The 19749-nt window shown below is 34.6% G+C and overlaps 1 protein-coding gene across 1 annotated transcript in view; it reads right to left on the bottom strand.

Moving 5' to 3' along the window:
* The window catches only part of LOC149774322 (laminin subunit beta-1-like), a 133895-nt gene that overhangs the window by 70442 nt on the left and 43704 nt on the right, over positions 1 to 19749 (bottom strand). The window contains exons 4-7 of the mRNA XM_089945399.1: positions 18952 to 19069; positions 14882 to 15027; positions 11387 to 11507; positions 7957 to 8145 (exon numbers count right to left, since the gene is read on the bottom strand). Of these exons, the coding sequence (XP_089801525.1) occupies positions 7957 to 8145; positions 11387 to 11507; positions 14882 to 15027; positions 18952 to 19069 (574 nt within the window). The remainder of the gene's footprint in view (positions 1 to 7956; positions 8146 to 11386; positions 11508 to 14881; positions 15028 to 18951; positions 19070 to 19749) is intronic.

Below are 19749 nucleotides of genomic sequence, written 5' to 3'. Positions count from 1 at the left end.
ATAAAATGGCTAAAAAGTTCCAAAAACTTGTGACTGCTCTGAGTGGTACACCTAGGACCTGATGCAGACAATATTTTTCACTAAATCTGATTAACCTGTGTGATATAAAGTTTGTAAACATGTATATGTGTTATAATCTTTATTTTTGTTATCCATCAAGCTTAGCTGTGCCGACATTTCTTTGTGATAAAGTTATCAACATCTCTGACACAAGTCTCACAAGTTCTTGTCTCAATTTTATTCAACAGCAGTTTTCCCTCAACCTCACTGAGGATGTAGTTGTTTTCATACCTAGAATATCATTACAAATAATGGTGTTCCATAATTAAATCCCTGAACCAGTCAAAGCGATTTGGCTCATTTACATATTTAGGGCAATAACTGCCATATTTGAAGATGCAGATTGTTATTAGTTAGCAAGAGAAAATGAGATGGATGAAACATTAATGTTGTCTCAGTGTGAAGGATTGTATTTCCTTGTATCTTTTATGGTGTACATGTATCATGCTGGCAATGTAATTTAGGTGTTCTATATCACAGGGTCTCATATCACTGGTTACAATTTACCTACAAATATATGTTAATGTATTATTTACAGGTAAGTTGTTAGAAATTATATTAACTCATTGTCAAAGTTATGTGCAACTTATATTCTTAAGCAGAGAAGAGGCTTTTGAAAAAGGAAAATTGTTCCCCCTAGTAAATCCAGCAAAAGTCGTACAAGGTGCTTAAGAAGCTGCTGAATGCCTTGGGAATATTGCCTGTTGTGCTGTAGTGATAAGTCAGACCAGGACTAACTGAGTGTCCTGAGATGAAAGATCTCTGAGGTAAAAGCTAGAGAAAGTTCACTCTGACATCCATCACATGGTCAGCTAGGGAAAATTTTCACATAAATGCGAGACCTATTGAATAATTTGATTTAAATAATTTCAGATCAAATCAAACACTGAACACAACAAATGATTTTGCCTCAAGATCTTATTGCAGAAATGAATAATTTCTAGATAAACAAAATTAAATAGTAAACTAAGACACAAAAGAAAAGCCTGGATGTAGGACAAAAAGTTAATTTCCAGAACAATCCAAGCTATAATTAGACAAGGTCTGTTACTAAAATTATAATAAAGAACATGGTAAACACAATGTCCTTGACACAAACAAGATAAATCTGTTTACTTCTACTGATAATGATCCTAATATAGCCAAGCTATAATTAGACAAATATTAGCTATGTATTAATAATTTAATTGTTTACAGAATTTAAAACAATTAATGATTCTGGTCAGGTAGAAATAAACTTGACTTTGAACAAGATCAGCTAAAAATACAATTCTACATAACCTACAGCATATAATAAATTTTAAAAAAAAAATGATGCAAATTAAATATACATAACAAGGGTCCAGGATTGAAAGAGGTTTCACCACAAAAGACTGATTGCCCAAGAAAAGGATCCTGTTCATAGCAATGAAAGCATGGGTCATCATAAGGTGGCGCTCACCAGATAATATGTACTTTTGAGAGAGTGACGTATGTAAGGTGAAGTAGTTCGCATTTAAAACATGCACAGTGGAGAGAATGTTGGCATATCTCTATGCTACATTAATGTAATGTGGATGATATTTCTTTTGGATATTGTACTTTCGGAAATTTTACATGATTTAAGTACACTGCTAACTAAAATGACTGCTCCCTTGTGTTAAAAAATCAGTCTGAATTAGTCTAAAGTGCACTATACATAGTAGCTATTAAAATAGGGAAAATGAATTTTGCCAGACTAGACAATACCAGCTTCTGAAAGTACAATGAATGAATTACCAAATACATAAAATGTAAAAAAAGTTACCGGCTCTTTTTTTATACAATTGACCTCTGAAGTTCAGGAAGTGAAAATGACCAAGTAGAGCTAGCACTTTTTTGAAAGGTGCACATCTGAAGTAAGGCCAAGCTGTATACTCTATAACCCATAGTACACCCATCAACCATACACCAAAATAAAGGGAATTAAAGGTTCTTTGCATTATACTTAAGATATACAAGGTCTTTCTTAAATAGCCAGTAAAACCAGTGAGGAGAGCCGGGGAAATTCTTTTTCTTTAAAATCCTAACCCTATGCAAAATGCGAAACTGTATAGCGCCACCTTAAAGAAAATATAAAAATGTTTGCAATTATTTTTTTTATTTTCATATAATTATGTATGATGTTCTGAATAAAATGGTACATTCATATTGATGTTAAGCATGAAAATAAGCTAATTATGATCATTTTTCTCTTGCTTACATAATTTGCCATGAGGTATGTTTGTGTGAGTAGTGACCTTAATTATGGGGAAATTAGAAGTCTTAGAATATAGGAATAGAGTCAACTTAAATTTAAAACTGTTGCAATAAGTGACAGAAATATATGGTGAAAATGTTTCTTTTCATTTATTTGCAATGAAATAAAAAAATAAATGAAGAGAAAGTGAATTCGCTTCTTCCATATTAAACAATAGGCAAATATTTTACACTTTGACCTTTGACCTTTATGAACCTGATGAGTTACCTCCCTTTTCTAATTGTAAAATTCTTTGTTGATCTCTCTGAAATAATTATGGCTAGTTTCATGTTCCTGTCATTCAGCATAACATTGGTTGCTATGTTTACAAAATGTAATGTGCATTCTTAAAATAGCTCACTTTTATCATGGTGGGGGGGGGGGGAGAGGCTGGACTTGTTAGAGACTCTGACACTCATAAATACTGTTCTGTGGGGGGAACGGCAGGAGAATTATTCCAAAGGATTGTTTTGATGCTTGCGACTTAAATGTTTCAGCCATATAAACATAATTAAATCATACAAAAATAATACCTATATCTTCTTTATGGTGGCGCTCACCAGATAATATGTACTTTTGAGAGAGTGACGTATGTAAGTTGAAGTAGTTCGCATTTAAAACATGCACAGTGGAGAGAATGTTGGCATATCTCTATGCTACATTAATGTAATGTGGATGATATTTCTTTTGGATACTGTACTTTTGGAAATTTTACATGATTTAAGTACACTGCTAACTAAAATGACTGCTTCCTTGTGTTAAAAAATCAGTCTGAATTAGTCTAAAGTGCACTATACATAGCAGCTATTAAAATAGGGAAAATGAATTTTGCCAGACTAGACAATACCAGCTTCTGAAAGTACAATGAATGAATTACCAAATATATAAAATGTAAAAAAAGTTATCGGCTCTTTTTTTATACAATTGACCTCTGAAGTTCAGGAAGTGAAAATGACCAAGTAGAGCTAGCACTTTTTTGAAAGGTGCACATTTGAAGTAAGGCCAAGCTGTATACTCTATAACCCATAGTACACCCATCAACCATACACCAAAATAAAGGGAATTAAAGGTTCTTTGCATTATACCTAAGATATACAAGGTCTTTCTTAAATAGCCAGTAAAACCAGTGAGGAGAGCCGGGGAAATTCTTTTTCTTTAAAATCCTAACCCTATGCAAAATGCGAAACTGTATAGCGCCACCTAAGACACAAGGACCTATCCCACCAGAACTGTAGTTTGGGGTGACCAACATGGCATGCATTTTGCTAATTCTGCCTGCTGTGGCTAATATGATTAGGAAACAGGTCTTGTATGAGGTGACATTACCAAAGAACACTTATTAGCCATATTGCTTTAGGACTGAAACCAAGAACTTTATTATGAAGACATCTCCAAGCAAAAACAGTACTCGCATTTACAAGATATTATAATAAGAACTGAATTCACAAAGTAAAAGACTTTTGCATCAATGATGTTTTTTTTAATATATTTTATTAATGAAATAATAATACTTGACCAACAGTTTATGACCTCACTTTTAAGTAGACAAGAAAAACATCATATGACTTCCACACTTGTAAAGCACTTGTGGTTTGTTACAGAAACCAACTTAATAAGGGGCACTCATTAACAATACCATTTAAGATTATGTACTGTAAAGGCCACTGTCCAGCTGTTAATGAACAGCAGTAGCCTATGTTAATGACAACAAGAGATTATAAGCATTATCATATTTTCTTGTTGAGAAAGATAACTATAGAAAGGCAGATCAACGTACAAGAGTAAATTTACAATTAATAAAATAACTACCCTTTCAAGTTGAGAACAATAGGACTTTCTACATGATTCAAATTTGGTGATTATTTCTTTAATATCTTCATCTTCAATTTCATTATTTGATGCCACAGTTAAAAACTAACTCAAAGTTAACATATTTATATTTTTCCTATGAGATTATATCAGACATATTTAGCAAACAATATAATGATCATCTGATGTATCGAAGTCATGCACCTTATTTTTGTGAATGCTGTTTGAAATGTGAAATTCTCTTATTTGACACAAATTGCCATTCTTTTATTTCTCAAACCTCATATTTCATTATTTGATGCCTCAGTTAAAAACCAACATGAAGTTAAGAAATGTTGATTTTTTTCATGAGATTGTATCAATTACCTAACAATGTTAATTTTTTTCATGAGATTGTATCAATTACCTAACAATGTTAATTTTTTTCATGAGATTGTATCAATTACCTAACAATGTTAATTTTTTTCATGAGATTGTATCAATTACCTAACAATGTTAATTTTTTTCATAAGATTGTATCAATTACCTAACAATGTTAATTTTTTTCATGAGATTGTATCAATTACCTAACAATGTTGATTTTTTTCATGAGATTGTATCAATTACCTAACAATGTTGATTTTTTTCATGAGATTGTATCAATTACACTGGTCAACAGTGAAATCATTACTGACTTGAAAAGGCCCTAATCTGTAGTATTTTGGTGTGCCGAACACGAATATAACCGTGAAAAATTTGTATTGGCTCTCGTTTTGAAGATATTCATATACCTCATTTTCTATGTTTCACTGTGTAAATTTCTCCAGTAGGACTGCAGCAACATCCGGAATAATGATGTAACATTGCATAATACCATCATACTCACATCATCCACAATTGATTGCATCATTTTCTGATGCAATGCAATACTAATGCCATGCGGCTGCTGAAGTAAGTTGACGTCAACAGTGTACTATACATGTGTAGGCCTATTATACTAATGCCAGGCGGCTGCTGAAGCTGACGTAAGCAGTGTACTATATAAAGCCCAATCAGATAGGTTCAGCATTTAAAATATTTTAGACGTTGTGCGAGACAGTTCAAGCTACTGTTACATAAAACTTATTATTTTATCCATTTACGTACAATAAAGAACAGTAATGCCTCGAAAGTGTGTTAATACCGCGGACAATTTTTGCTATATTTGTGGGGAAGTGACATTTGTCAACCAGAAGAAAAGTATCAATTCTCAAGTGAAGAAGGCATATCATCTTTACTTCGGATGCAAGGTTGGTGACCAAGACAAGCCTTGGGCTCCGCATATATGCTGTGCTACATGTACAACACAGCTTTCACAGTGGTTGAATTGCAAAAGGTCATCAATGCCGTTTGCAGTCCCAATGGTGTGGAGAGAGCCAAGCAACCACCTAAATGACTGTTACTTCTGCTTGGTTCCTCCTCTTTCCGGCGGAATAACGAAGCGAAAGAAGTCGAGAATAGTCTACCCAAACATTCCGTCTGCATTGAGACCAGTTCCACATGGTGAGGGACTTCCTATTCCAGAACCTCCAGCAGAATATTCTCTTGATTCATCTGACGAAGACAAAGGTGAGTCGACCTGTTCTTCTCCTGGTCCATCAGCATGCAGTGATCCAGATTTTCACTGTGGTGCATCATCAACCCCACACAGAATAACACAGGAAGAACTAAATGACCTGATTCGTGATTTGGACTTATCAAAGAACAAGGCAGAATTGCTAGGATCAAGACTCCAACAATGGAATCTTCTAGAAGAAGATGTCACAATTACTGCATATCGAAAGCGCCACCAGCAATTGGAGCCTTTCTTCAGAAAGGAAAGTAATCTGATATTCTGTTCCGATATTGAGGGCCTCATGAATGCTTTAAAAATCACTCATGACCCACAAGAATGGAGACTATTTGTGGACTCTTCGAAACTGAGTCTCAAGGCTGTGCTTTTGCACAATGGAAACATTCTTCCATCTATTCCAGTAGCGTATGCTGTCCACATGAAAGAGACATACGATAACTTAAGGCAGCTACTGAATTCCATTGAGTATAACAAGTACAGCTGGCACCTCTGTGGTGATTTGAAGGTAGTTGCCCTTTTAATGGGACTGCAGCAAGGATATACAAAATACATGTGTTTCTTATGCGAGTGGGATAGCCGAGCAAGGGAAATGCACTACATGAGGAAGGAATGGACTCACAGGCAGAATGTAGCCATTGGAGAGAAGAATATCCAACACCCAGCTCTGGTTGAGGCTCAGAAAATCTTGCTACCACCCCTTCACATCAAACTAGGTTTGATGAAGAACTTCGTGAAAGCCATTGACCGGACTTTGCCAGCATTCCGATACCTGCATGAAAAATTCCCTCGACTCAGCGAAGCAAAGATTAAAGAGGGAGTTTTTGTGGGTCCTCAGATTCGAGAGCTTTTCAAAGATGACCGGTTCAACAACTTGCTGGAAGGTGACGCGAAACAAGCATGGAATGCTTTTCGCCTAGTTTCTACAAACTTCCTCGGAAATGTTAGGGCAGAAAACTATAAGGAACTAGTAGAAGACATGTTGATGAAGTATAAGAAACTTGGCTGCAATATGTCTCTAAAGATTCACTTCCTTCATTCCCATTTGGATTTCTTTCCTAGCAACTGTGGTATTGTTAGTGATGAACACGGCGAACGTTTTCATCAAGATATCGCAACAATGGAACAAAGATACCAGGGAAAATGGTCCACTACAATGCTGGCTGACTACTGCTGGACACTCCTCAGAGATGCTCCCGAACAGCTGTACAAGAGACAGGCGAAGAAATCTAAGATGTAGTCAACGACTTGATTTTTTATAGGTAGGCTATTACAGTTGACCTTTTACTATTGGAATGCATTTCGTTATGTAAACATTAATTTCTTGCAGATTACAAAAAAACTAGAGCCAATTTTGCAATTTGACTGTCATATTCGTGTTCAGCACATAAAAATTGATAAGAATTGACTAATTTTATTTCAGTAACATGACTTTTGTAAAAATTTGTTGTCCAGTGTTACCTAACAATGTTGATTTTTTTCATGAGATTGTATCAATTACCTAACAATGTTAATTTTTTTCATGAGATTGTATCAATTACCTAACAATGTTGATTTTTTTCATGAGATTGTATCAATTACCTAACAATGTTAATTTTTTTCATGAGATTGTATCAATTACCTAACAATGTTAATTTTTTTCATGAGATTGTATCAATTACCTAACAATGTTAATTTTTTTCATGAGATTGTATCAATTACCTAACAATGTTAATTTTTTTCATGAGATTGTATCAATTACCTAACAATGTTTGTCATCAGATGTATCTAAATTGTACAACAGCATTTTTTAATATCCTTCTTCATTTTTTGATGCCTCGGTTAAAAGTTACCCCCAATTAATTGCCATTTATAAAATATACATATCAATCAATATAGTCATTAGCTGTCTCTAAATCTTATATTGGCATGTTTTCAAAGTCAACTGAGATGTGAACTCTTCTTTTTGATTAAATTATTATGCATCAAAACGGAAGGCTAAAAATGATACAAAGATAGAAAAACAAGAAGACTAACACCTTAACACCTTTTATTAGAAACAAATCATTCCTTTTATGTTAAAGAATTCTGCAATATTTTCAATCTTTTTTTGCAACCATAATTTTTCTCAATAAAACTCTACTCATATTTCAAGGATTTCATGAAATGTACAAAGTTCTATCTTTTTTTAATATCTGTCAATTTAGGTCATTGATGGTTGCAAGATTTCTGCATTCTCTCCCAAATGTAATTTACAACTTACGCTGACAGATTTCTGGATCTCTGATATCCCTATTGGAGTCCTGGTAGTAGAAGGGTCGACACTCCTGGCAGTTGCGGCCCATAGTGTTGTGCAGACAGTCATCGCACACACCACCACTCACCCGACCAGTCAGCTCATATACAGCCGGATCGAAGTGGCACGTAGTGGCATGATTATTACAATTACACTCTGCAATGATGGATTATGATGATGGATCATTATCATTTTAATTAATCAAACTTTTGGACAGAAAATAAATAGCAAAAATGCTTAATTTAAAAACATTTAACATTTACAATGTTTCAGATGGTTAACAGCCATGGGCAATTGAAACTTTGTCAGTGAGGAGTTCAGAGAGAATGACATACTCAGAATCCTACCGAGTAACTGTTTCATTTTAATGCTTGAAGCAACATAAACTAATACCCCCAGTGCTTATTTACATCCTTCATCATTTACCTAAGCTTAATTTTGTTTCACGGAATCATTACTTGCTGACCAATGTCAATACACTTTACGAGCAAGGGAATGAATTACCAATATGGTTTCACACAATGACAAGTGCACTGCAGTGTATTAGCAATACAGCATCACACAGTGACAAATGCATTGCAGTGTTTTAGCAATATGGCATTACTCATTGACATGTGCACTGCAGTGTATTAGCAATATGGCATCACACATTGACAAATGCACTGCAGTGTATTACCAATATGGCATCACACTTTGATAAATTCCAGTGAGGCTAACTTCAAATGTGTTTGAGTGGTTTGTAATGTTGTCTCCACTATGTACAAGGTCATGGCCTTTGTTGGAATATTTTAGCTATTGTCAGTATATCATCTCAAATTTAATATTGTGAAAATGAACTGGTTTAAAGCCTATTCCTACTAAAATATATGGTAAATCATGTGTAAGAAAATAAAATAATTAAATCAATTACACCAGTGCAGTATCAGTGGCAGAAAATCAGTCAGATATATATATATATATATATATATATATATATATATATATATATATATATATATATATATATATATATATATATATATATATGTATGTGTGTGTGTATGTGTGTGATTTGGATTTTTAATGTAGCTTTAACAATTTTTCAGTCCTATCGCTACAATGTCTGCAGTGTGGCAGTTTATAGTGATGTCTAGCACTGGGGCATCATGCCGCAGACATGTAGCATGATGTCCCACCCAGTCACATTATCCCAACACCAGGCCGACCTGTCCTAACACTAACCTCTTAATGCTGAGCGCCAGGCGAGGCAGCTCTCAGTACCATTCTTGTAAGTCTTTGGTATGACTTGGCCAGGGATCAAACCCATGACCTCCCGCATCTGAGATGGATGCTCTAACCACTAGGCCATCGGAGCAGTTTAGCAGTCATATAGGTGATATGCCCATGCAGAGTATCAATGAATCGTTTTTCTTATCATGTTACTGGTAGAATTAAATTCTTTTGTTTTTGGTTTCTTAAATTTTCTGAAAAAAGAATATTAAAAAGTGAAACTGTATTCAAATTTATTTAGGTGAAAAACTGATAAAATTGGTTTTAATTTACAATCACTTTTTTAATATTGCATGTACAAACAAAAACCAAACCAGTGTTTCCCTTTACACACATTTGTGCGTCAGGGACGCACGCTGGAGAAAATTGATGCACACATTTTGTTACCGTGCATTTTTTTTACACAAAGGATTTTCAAAATATGATCATGATTTATTTAATACCCAATGCACTGGACGATGGATGGCATCGTATATACTTCGCGTATCGGCATTGACTGGTTCCCCGCTTTGTTTGCTCCCTGCCTTGCGCTCCTCTATTCGTATAGCAAAGTGCAACGCAGGGAACATATAAAACAATGAACCAGACAAACATAGGCAATGTTATGACAGAGTAGCTTCCCCTAATCTTGCAAGCTTCTTGCGATTTCCATCGAGCTCAGCAAGCTGTTCTAGATATTTAACATCAAAAGGCTCGTTGCACGAGAAAGTGATCTCCAGATTAAAACATCATGCACTAAAAAGTATCAGTGAAGAAAGTGAAAGAAGCAGAACACAAAAAAGTAACTGTGGATCTAACTTTAATGAAAAATGGAGAAAATTATTCCCTTGACTGGAATATTCATTATGATTACCGATATGACTTCTGATCGCCTGATTGCAAAGACTACAAAAGAGAATAAGCCTTTCATGACAGGATTTTAAAATTTTTAAAAATAGTCCCTCGTTCGCCATAAGATATCTGGAGAACACATTATAACCTAAGACATTATTTCACAACAAAGAAATCAGTAAACTTGCAGAGACAAATGCGTTATTTGGATTACAAAGTCAGCGGGTCATTGCAGATTTTGTTGGTTTTTAACTTTTACTGCAATAAGAGAAAGATCTTAAAGTTCAAGTGTAACTTATTAGAAAGAAGATGAATCAGTATCCTCCTTGATATTTGGATAAATGTGTTCTAGGACGAAGTACAATGAAACCTATGATAGTACACATTTGATGAAAGGCAGTAAATTAACTCCCATTTGGTTAAAAAGATTTATTTGGCTTTTTGTATTGGCTTATATGTAATATGTTGGGCTATACTACTGTTGAGGAGACTGTTAAAAGTACGACTTTAAAAGAAAAATGCACTAATAAAATTATTCTTTGAATGGACAATGCATTTGTTTGTTAACTGTGCATGTTGGTGTATTTGTATGTTTAGAGAAAGAGAGAGAGTATGTTGTGCAAGTTGCAATATCCTATTTCAAGCTGAAAAAGTACGAGTCATATGAAAATTTGTCAGTACATTTTTGACCCCCACATTTTTTATTTGACCCCCAGTTTTGACACCTAGGTTTTTTTTGTACCCTCAATTTTACACCCCTGGGGGATACACTGGACCAAACATCGGTCAAGTCAAACATCCAATATCATGTTAAAGCCCTAACTTCTTAAATTTTGGGGATTGTCCTGAATTCCAGACAATCTTTATGACAAATGTCCTGCTTATATTCTGAACCATCTGAAACAACACTAATTTATTTCTTATTTTGTATTCTCTCAGAAGAATGCATGGAGCTCTTGGCAAATTAATCTGCAACAAACTTATGCAATTTACTAGGCAAATACTAAATTCAGAATTATTTCAAGGTTATATGAACCATTCTAACTGATATAACGGATTTTTAATACTAAATGTATTTTGTAAATGAAGTGCATACATGTCAGAAAACATTTACAGAACGTGACAAATACATAAAAATTCGTAACTTTTATAGAAGTTTCATAAACATAACAATCATCAAATCAGTTTTCTCTGCTATGAAGAAAATGGTAAGACGTCCTGCTTAACAACAAGTTTTGTATGCCAGAAAGCCCATGTCAGACACAGACTAATAAGCGTGTATAAAAAAATCACTTACTCTGACATGCATTGGGTTCATTGGTACGAGCTGGTCTCCAAGGTAAATCATTATAGAAATCCTGGCACATTTCACAGTTCAAGCCCCTGGTGTTGTGTGCGCATTCACACTGTCCATGAACCTGTTATTAACAAAAATGGTATGCCATATTAATGCAAAGCTAAAACACTATTTCTGATTTCCAAGAATATTTTCTCCTGCATTTAATGATTATTTAATTAAAAATTAAGAATTTAGTTAGAGGTAACATTGCATTATGAAATCCATGTATCCATAGCAGTGATAACATTCAAATGGGTATAAAGTCCGACTATAAATCCCCATTTGTTTTTATCCCCCTACCAATTTCAATAACAAAAATGTTTAATGTGAGAAAAAGTGCTCAGAACTAAGTCAACTGAAACACTGATTTATAATGTCTAAAGTGACTGTGACAAGAATGGCACTAATACTGGCATCCCCTGCACCTTTCATGCTTAACGGACTTTCCATACTAACACGGTGCCATATTGCATACACTATGGGCTAGTTTATTTCTAACAGACAACATAATGACGTAGTTCATCCTATTCGGTAACTGCCAGATAATTCCGTAAATTACTATAACGCTAAGAGCTTTGAATTATATCCCTTTGCACACATGAACATAGAAATTAAATCCACACGAAAGGCAAATTTGTTGTTGTCATTCTTTTCCATTGCTTGTTTCGACATTGTAAATATTGAAAGCAGACGACAGATGTCCATCTGTAATCGTGCACACACATCTTTGCTGGAAATGGACTTGTCCAGGAACTGGAAATGGATCTCGAGCATGTCCATCTATTATACTGAAAACTTCTGTTAAGCATGAAACGAGCAGTTGATGATGGGTCAGGGCCACTCTGCTCACAGTCAGGTTAAAAATCATACATCAATAAATGAATTGACTAAGTTCCTTGCACTTTTTATTACATTAAAGATTTCCATTATTGAAATCCCTATGGCGGTACAAACGGGGAAGTAAAGTCAGACTATAATAAAAAGAAAGAAGGATCATGTTCAACATTAACAAGAATTCTGTACAAATTATGCTCCAGTTTCAAATGTAAGGCAATTAAATCTTCATTTGAGGAGTAATACATGACTTAGTAAGACTAAACGTAAAAGATAGGGTATAATTACAATGTTGCAAATATATGCAGATGTTCACTCGGCTTAACCAAAGTTAACAAGTGTTGCTCAAAGGGACTGCTGTTCAACTGGGCAAAAAAAAGTTCTGGAATTCAAGATAAGATGATTTCTTCCTTTTAGTTATCAAATGTTGAGACCATATGATATTCTTCAACTATAATAGAATTTTCAAGTTAGCTGCTCTGATGCACATATTGGACATCAGCTTGACAACATTTTAAGATAAAATGAGCATCATTAAAAGTTGTTTCGTGAAAACCCCATGTCATAAAAGATCATCCATTCAAAGGAAGTAGTAACAATAAGATTTTTGGGTTCAGTGCTGGTTAATAAAAAAGGGAATTAGACCTCAAAACATAAAATACATATTTTTATTTAAAATATGCACCAAATATTACTATATTGAAAACAAAAAAAACCAATACAGCAGCATTACTTTTCAATAAATTACCCACCCCTAGTAATGCTTGTGACAATGTGACACATTGTTCAATTTTTTAAAATTCTTTTAAACCATTTCTCTGGTCTGCTTTAACTTACATGGACATACGAAATCTTTTTTAAAACTAAATGATATTATATAATAGTAAAAACACAAATCTGTCGGTGACACAGTTCCAAGCGTTACTTTACTATATACTTTTGTTGGGCAGACATAATGATTTCAATGACAAGTCTAAATAGTTATATGTGATATAATATAATGAGATGCATTTCATGAAATAAAATTATCTACCCTACCTTAGGAATAAAATAACTTGTAAATTGTACGATAATGCTTGTAACATGACATATCAACACATAAGGATAAGAACATAAATGACAAAAACGAAGGAGGACACCAAATAACATAATATTATGACACGGCTTTATTTTATTTCAGTGTTTTAAACAAAATATTGTCTTCACCCTTTTATTCTTGGGACAGATATTGAGTTGTTGCAGGTCCAGAATGTTTTCAACCCAAAGGTAAGCAAGGTATGCTCGTGTTCTGAGCAAAACCATCACTTCATTTAATCCAAATTTTATTTTCTGTACATACTCCATGTGATGTTTACTGAAAGTGTGTAGTTTAAAACTCTCTAAACAGACACCACTAATAATTCTGGTCAAACAAAATGTCCTTCCATAAGCACATGCAACCTGTATTTTACCTTTAATTTTACAATTTATGGACACCAGTTTGTTGTGACAATTAATAAATTATGGCTAATTATTATTTAAAGATAAAAGTTTTGAATTATTTACAAACTCTATCTGCTTTTTTACAAGTTTTTGTCATGTATCTGCAACATTTGCCACAAAAATATTATAATTTTAAAACAAATACATTCCCACAACCAGCCCTAACTGTGACGAGCATTGAAGAAGAGCACTTCCAAGACAATCGTTGTGGCAGCCATATTGGATCAGCAACTGGCACCATTTTCATTCAGGACCAACTAAGTATCATAAGAAGTCTACTGTTGAAAACCCGACATTGATACAGCCATACGTTTGGAGAGGAGTAGAGATAGCAGTATTTTCAGGTATGACTTTTCATTCAAGGATAGCAATAACAAGATTTTCAAAATGGCTGCTGTGGTGGTCATACTGTATGTCAGATTGACACCATTTTCATTTAAGACCAACTGAACATCACAATAAATCTTCTGGTGAAAACCCCAGATCAATAACTTTCTATTCAAGTAGACTTGTTATAACAAGATTGTTAAGACAACTGCCATGGTTGCATTATTGGATGTCAGATTGGCATCATTTATAATTAGGACCAGCATGGCACTGTAAGAAGTCGTTAGTGGAAACCCCATGTTGATACAACCATCCATTCTGAAGGTTGTTGTTTTTGGTTTTATGCATTTAATGCCATTTTTCTGCACGAGAGGCTATACACAGTGCCTTAGACTACTCAGCCAAATGGGGCCCCTCCATTCAAGAGTAGTAAAAACAAGATTTTTAGGGTGGCCATTGTGGTAATTATTGGAGATCAGACCAGTACCATTCTGTAGCACCAACTAAATATCCATAGTCTCTGTTTAAAACCTCATGCTGATATTTAAAAAAATAATACATCCCAGCCTGACTCATCATTGGAACAATTATAAACATTCTGGGAGATCTTTCACACCTATTTAAGTTATCCAGTGTGTTCAAATTAACTGTATAGTGATTTAATTTTTATACATGAAACTATTATCATGAAATGGTGATTTATGTTTGCATGTTCTTTCTTACATCATCAGCATAATTTAAAAACTGTATGCTTATGATGACTAGATTTTATTCACAAAAGAATTATGATAAACAGCTGTCTGGACTGACCATATTTGGATAGTTGGGGTAGCCCTCCACAGGAATACATCTGGAAGCATGCCCATAACAGGAACAGCTGCCACGCACAGTCATGTCATACATTGAATAATAGTACTTCTCCTTGATGTCTTGTCGACTGTCAAAGACTGTGTCACCTGGAATGTAATTATATCAGTGGCATGTACAAATCTGCAGACAATGTATCCAATGAAAATGCTCTGTTGTTTTAAGAACGCATTATATGCAATACACTCTACCTCACCTACCCCCCCCCCCCAGGTTATGAGCTGTTAAAAACAGCGTCAAAGGGCATGACCCCAACCAGAAGCCACATAAAAGTATGAATGTCACATAAAAGTAAGGAATGTGGGTGTGATTGTTATATATTCCAAACAAGGTGCAGGAAAAAATGTAAACTAAAACATACTTTTTACACTATGGCACCATCAAAGAACTTAATCAGAAAGCAGGAATGGTAAAAAGTGATGTGAAAATCTAGTGGTTATATTCCAAATATGCACTGAATTGGATCAGGCTCTATTGAAATAATAATAATAATAATAATACTAATAATAATACATTGTCCAACTGTTTGACATTTAGCTTCACCAAGGGACATAACCATTGGACATCAGTGGAAAAGGGAGAGAAGGAAGCATGGATTATATAATTATTAAGTAAAATGAGTAAGAGGTTACCTGACTATAAGAAGAAGGAATTGAATAACCAGAAGGCCTCCTACTTCTGCACCCCATTCAGAAATGTAATCCTGTCGACAACAGCAGAACAAGGAAAAGGGAAGTTTGGAATTATAGAGCATTCCAAATTTATAGTGAATTGGATAAAACGTTCCTTAAAATATAAGGGATGGAACCATATATCAAACTATAAGTAATGTAATCAATACTCCAACTAAATGATGCTCTACTTACTGAACCCATGGATTTGACTAAGGGGCTGTAGTTATATTCTAAACATGATGTGAACTGGTTATATCAATGTAAGTGTAAGGAAAACATTTAACCAAATTGTATCCCCAAATTAATTCTTGACTTCATGTCCTCACCCTGGGCAGGGACTGTTACTTAGTGAATGAAAGTATGTAATATTATATTTCAAATATGAAGTGAACCAAGAAAGATGTTCCTGGAATGTAAGTAATGGAGAAAAAAAACTCTCTTCAGTATAATTCTTGACCCTATGGCCCCATCTCTGAACAGAACACTGAAGCACAAGTGAATACTGAAAGAAGTGGAGTATATTATGATGTAGATTCCTAACACGAGGTGAATTGGTCAAGGATTTATGAAAATATAAGTGATAAAATTATCACCCAAAAATGTGTCTCTCTTCCAATTCCTGACCTAATAAGTGGCACTAGAAAAAGAGGAGAATGTGACGATATTACATGTACAATCCAAGTATAATTAAATAAACAAAAAATTTAACCAAAGTCATTAAAGTATCAAATCTACCAGAGTGAATAGCCTGGAGATAATGGTACAACCTCAACCTCTATCTGCTCACCAAGTTTCATGATTCTTAATAGGATAGTAAAACAAAACCCTAAGTGGTCATGAATTAAATGCAAAAACTTGACCTAAGCCTGTAAATGTGAAATGTAGGTCACAGTGACATTTTCTGCTCAGAAGGGTTGGTACTAATAAATCCATAAAATTACCTAGTTTGTTTCAAACACAATACTAAACTTTGTGTTAAGTATGAATCACATTGATCTAATTTTAGGATGAAAGTTTAGTGCTAATCAAGATACATCCCTTCCCCAAATTTCATGATTCCAGGTACATCTGTATGTATACAGTGTCCAAAAAACCTACATAGCCATAAATTAAATGCAAAAATTTCAACAAGAAATGTACAATAATGTACATGTACACAAACATGTACAACATTAGCTAGTTACCTGCAGTAGCCTTAGTTGCATAGTTTTGAAGCCATAATTCAAAGGTCATTGCTTCAATACCTGCTAATTACATGTGCCTGGTAAGGACACTTAGCTCTTATTTCATAAAATAGCCAAATAATGGGGTAAAAGTGTTCTTAACTAACAACAACCTCTCATCTCCCTCCAAAGAAGGTAGGTGACATAAAGCAAATGTGTCTGCATTATAGTGATTGATCAGAGTCCATGAGCAGGAGTGGTATTAAGAAAATGGCAATAAGTGATGATGTTATATTCCAAACACAAGGTGAATTAGTGAATAGTTTATGGAAATATACTCAAGACACTTTAAAAGTTGTTGTTTGTTTGCCATGAAGTCAATGCACAAGCTATTTGAGACCTCAAACCTGCTTTTGGTACAACACTGGCCATTATGCAGCAGTGTCATCTGTTATCAAGCCTACAAAACTTTTCAAATTTTCATATTATCAACTAAAGATGATAACATGATCATCAGTGTTTTATCTACCCATGCATCAAATACGCAGACTTTTCTGATCTGATGCACAAAAATCGTCACCAGTACATAAATTGATGCACCCCAAAGGTACGTTTTGCTGATTAACAAAACACAAAGGTTCGGTCTACAAATCGTCAATGGTACTTAAACTGACACCCCCCAATATAATGTGTTGCTGACAAGCACAAAATTAAGGTTTGGTCTAACTAAGTTAATGGCTAGATTACAAATCTCCCAAACAGGGAAAACAAGCGCACATCAGTTTCTTACACTACTGTTATCATAAAAAATAGGGTTACAACTGAGTATGGAGTCTGGATTTGACCTTATGTGACCCGTAACTGTCACATCATTTCTAGTAACAGGCTGTTAGAACTGTATAATCACCCCACCCAAGAAAGAGGCGGAAAATAAGCACGTGATTTTAAAGTGAATTCTTCAGAAACTTTTATTTTATGTGCACCTTTGTCATGCAATGAAACAACAATTTCCATTTGCTCAATTGTATGCCTTGCATTGTTCCAAGATACTGTCAGCATTCGACTGAAAATTGCATCCAAGGCAAAAAAATTAAAATTCATCCAAAACAAACAAAATTATCGTTTGGAGTGCATTAATGAATGAAGAATGATAAAAGTATTGTTATCGAATCAGTGGATCCTTCATCATCCAAAAATGAGTAACTGTTACTCGTAAGATAAAATGTAATTTGTGCAGCAATGGTTGAAAACACAGTTGGCTACATTTTCAAGAAGTTAAGTCGCATGAAGAATGTGAAAGTGAATACGCCTTTATGTTTTGCCAGATATGTACAGAGGCTAAAAAAAGACATCCATGACCAAATGTGCAAAAAACAATAACTGTTAGAACAGTACACTGGCAGGGCATGCTGGGTCACCAGAAAAGAAACTGCTGATTTAAGGTCCACAACACCAGGCATTTTTGAATGCAAGTTTCCAAAACCATTCTTCCAAACAAGACATAGCAGTGAAAGTGATACTTAAGTGTGTACATTGGCTGAATGTAGAAGACATCACTTTTTTAAAATACAAATCTCTTAATTTAATACATGACTTAGCGTCTGAAGAAATTGATGCCATTGGCATTTTGAAGAATTCTGCCAATCAGTATAACTCGGCTACTACCTGTTCAGAGTGACTGGAGAGCCTATCAAATGTTGTTGAGGATAGTCTTATATTTGACCTGCAAAATTCGTCATTTGTGACAGCAGTGGCAGATGAAAGTACTGACACAGTCAACAATAAATGCCTTCCATATATATGCTCAGATTATTTCTGACGACATGAAACCATCAACAAGATTTTTAACAAATATAGAATGTTCAGATGCTACTGGCAAGGGAATTGCCTTATTGGCTTTAGTCACATTATATAACTAATATTTTTGTTGTGTATTTAAACAATATAATTATTTTTAAAAATTACTGAAAACTGATCATCGGCTTGAAAAAGCTCACAGTTTGGATTTTGATTCACTGTTTTTTTGCCTTGATGAGTCAAATGACTTACATTAAGCCATTTGCAGATAAAACTCTGGATTATGATCTTCCACTGTTTTTGTATGGAAAAATAAATCATCCTTACCCACATCCCACTTGTCATATACAAGGATTTCTAGAGCCTTGTTTAATCTTACCTAATGTGTGGAGTTCTGTGAAGACAATCCGTATGTTGGTTAGCTTCAGCAGGTCCTGAACATCCTGGCTATATGGGTCTGTAATACGAATAAATGGAGGCAGAACACGGAATATCACCTGTAAGAAGCAAAAACAACTGTTAATCTGTGATGCATTTTTACAACAAAAAGGGGTAATATAAAGATGAACACTACATTTTAACGTAATATTAGAATCAGGAACAATGGTGTCCATGATGCATAGAAAGAGTACTTCTCCAAAGCTGCATCCTTGCACCTTCTAGCACAGGACAATCTGAAAGGGTTGCACATAATCAGCAACACAAAGTTCACCAAAAATAACTGTCTATATCACTGGCAAGTTCATGCAAACTACAGTCAAACCCACTTATCTCGACCTCGGTTATCTCGACAACCCGCTTATGTCGAGCGTTTTGGTCCGGTCCCGAAAAAATTCTTCTTTGTTATGCTATTTTTTACCCACTTATCTCGACCTCTGTTAAGTCGATAACCCGGTTATGTCGGGCATAAGTTTCGGTCTGAAGTAACATGTGGACCCGCTTGATTCGACGAAATGCAACTTTTTAATGTCAATCTCACAGAAATTGTACAAGAAATAGTCAGCAAAAGTGATCGATTTGTAGAAAATATGAAGTAATATCAGTCTGCTTTTGTTTACTCCGGTGCTGATCTGTAACAAACGATTCAAAAGCACTTACGTTTTCATACATATGCTCGGCACCGTCGACACTTGCCACAAACAATTTCATTTTTTTAATGCATTCAGCCATTTCACTG

The sequence above is a fragment of the Sinohyriopsis cumingii genome, unplaced genomic scaffold (genome assembly GCF_028554795.1).
Source record: "Sinohyriopsis cumingii isolate HCF-2022 unplaced genomic scaffold, ASM2855479v2 utg000349l, whole genome shotgun sequence".
In the NCBI taxonomy this organism is placed as follows: domain Eukaryota; kingdom Metazoa; phylum Mollusca; class Bivalvia; order Unionida; family Unionidae; genus Sinohyriopsis; species Sinohyriopsis cumingii.
The sequence above is the reverse complement of the archived record's forward strand: the minus strand, read 5'-3'. Positions and strand labels throughout refer to the sequence as shown.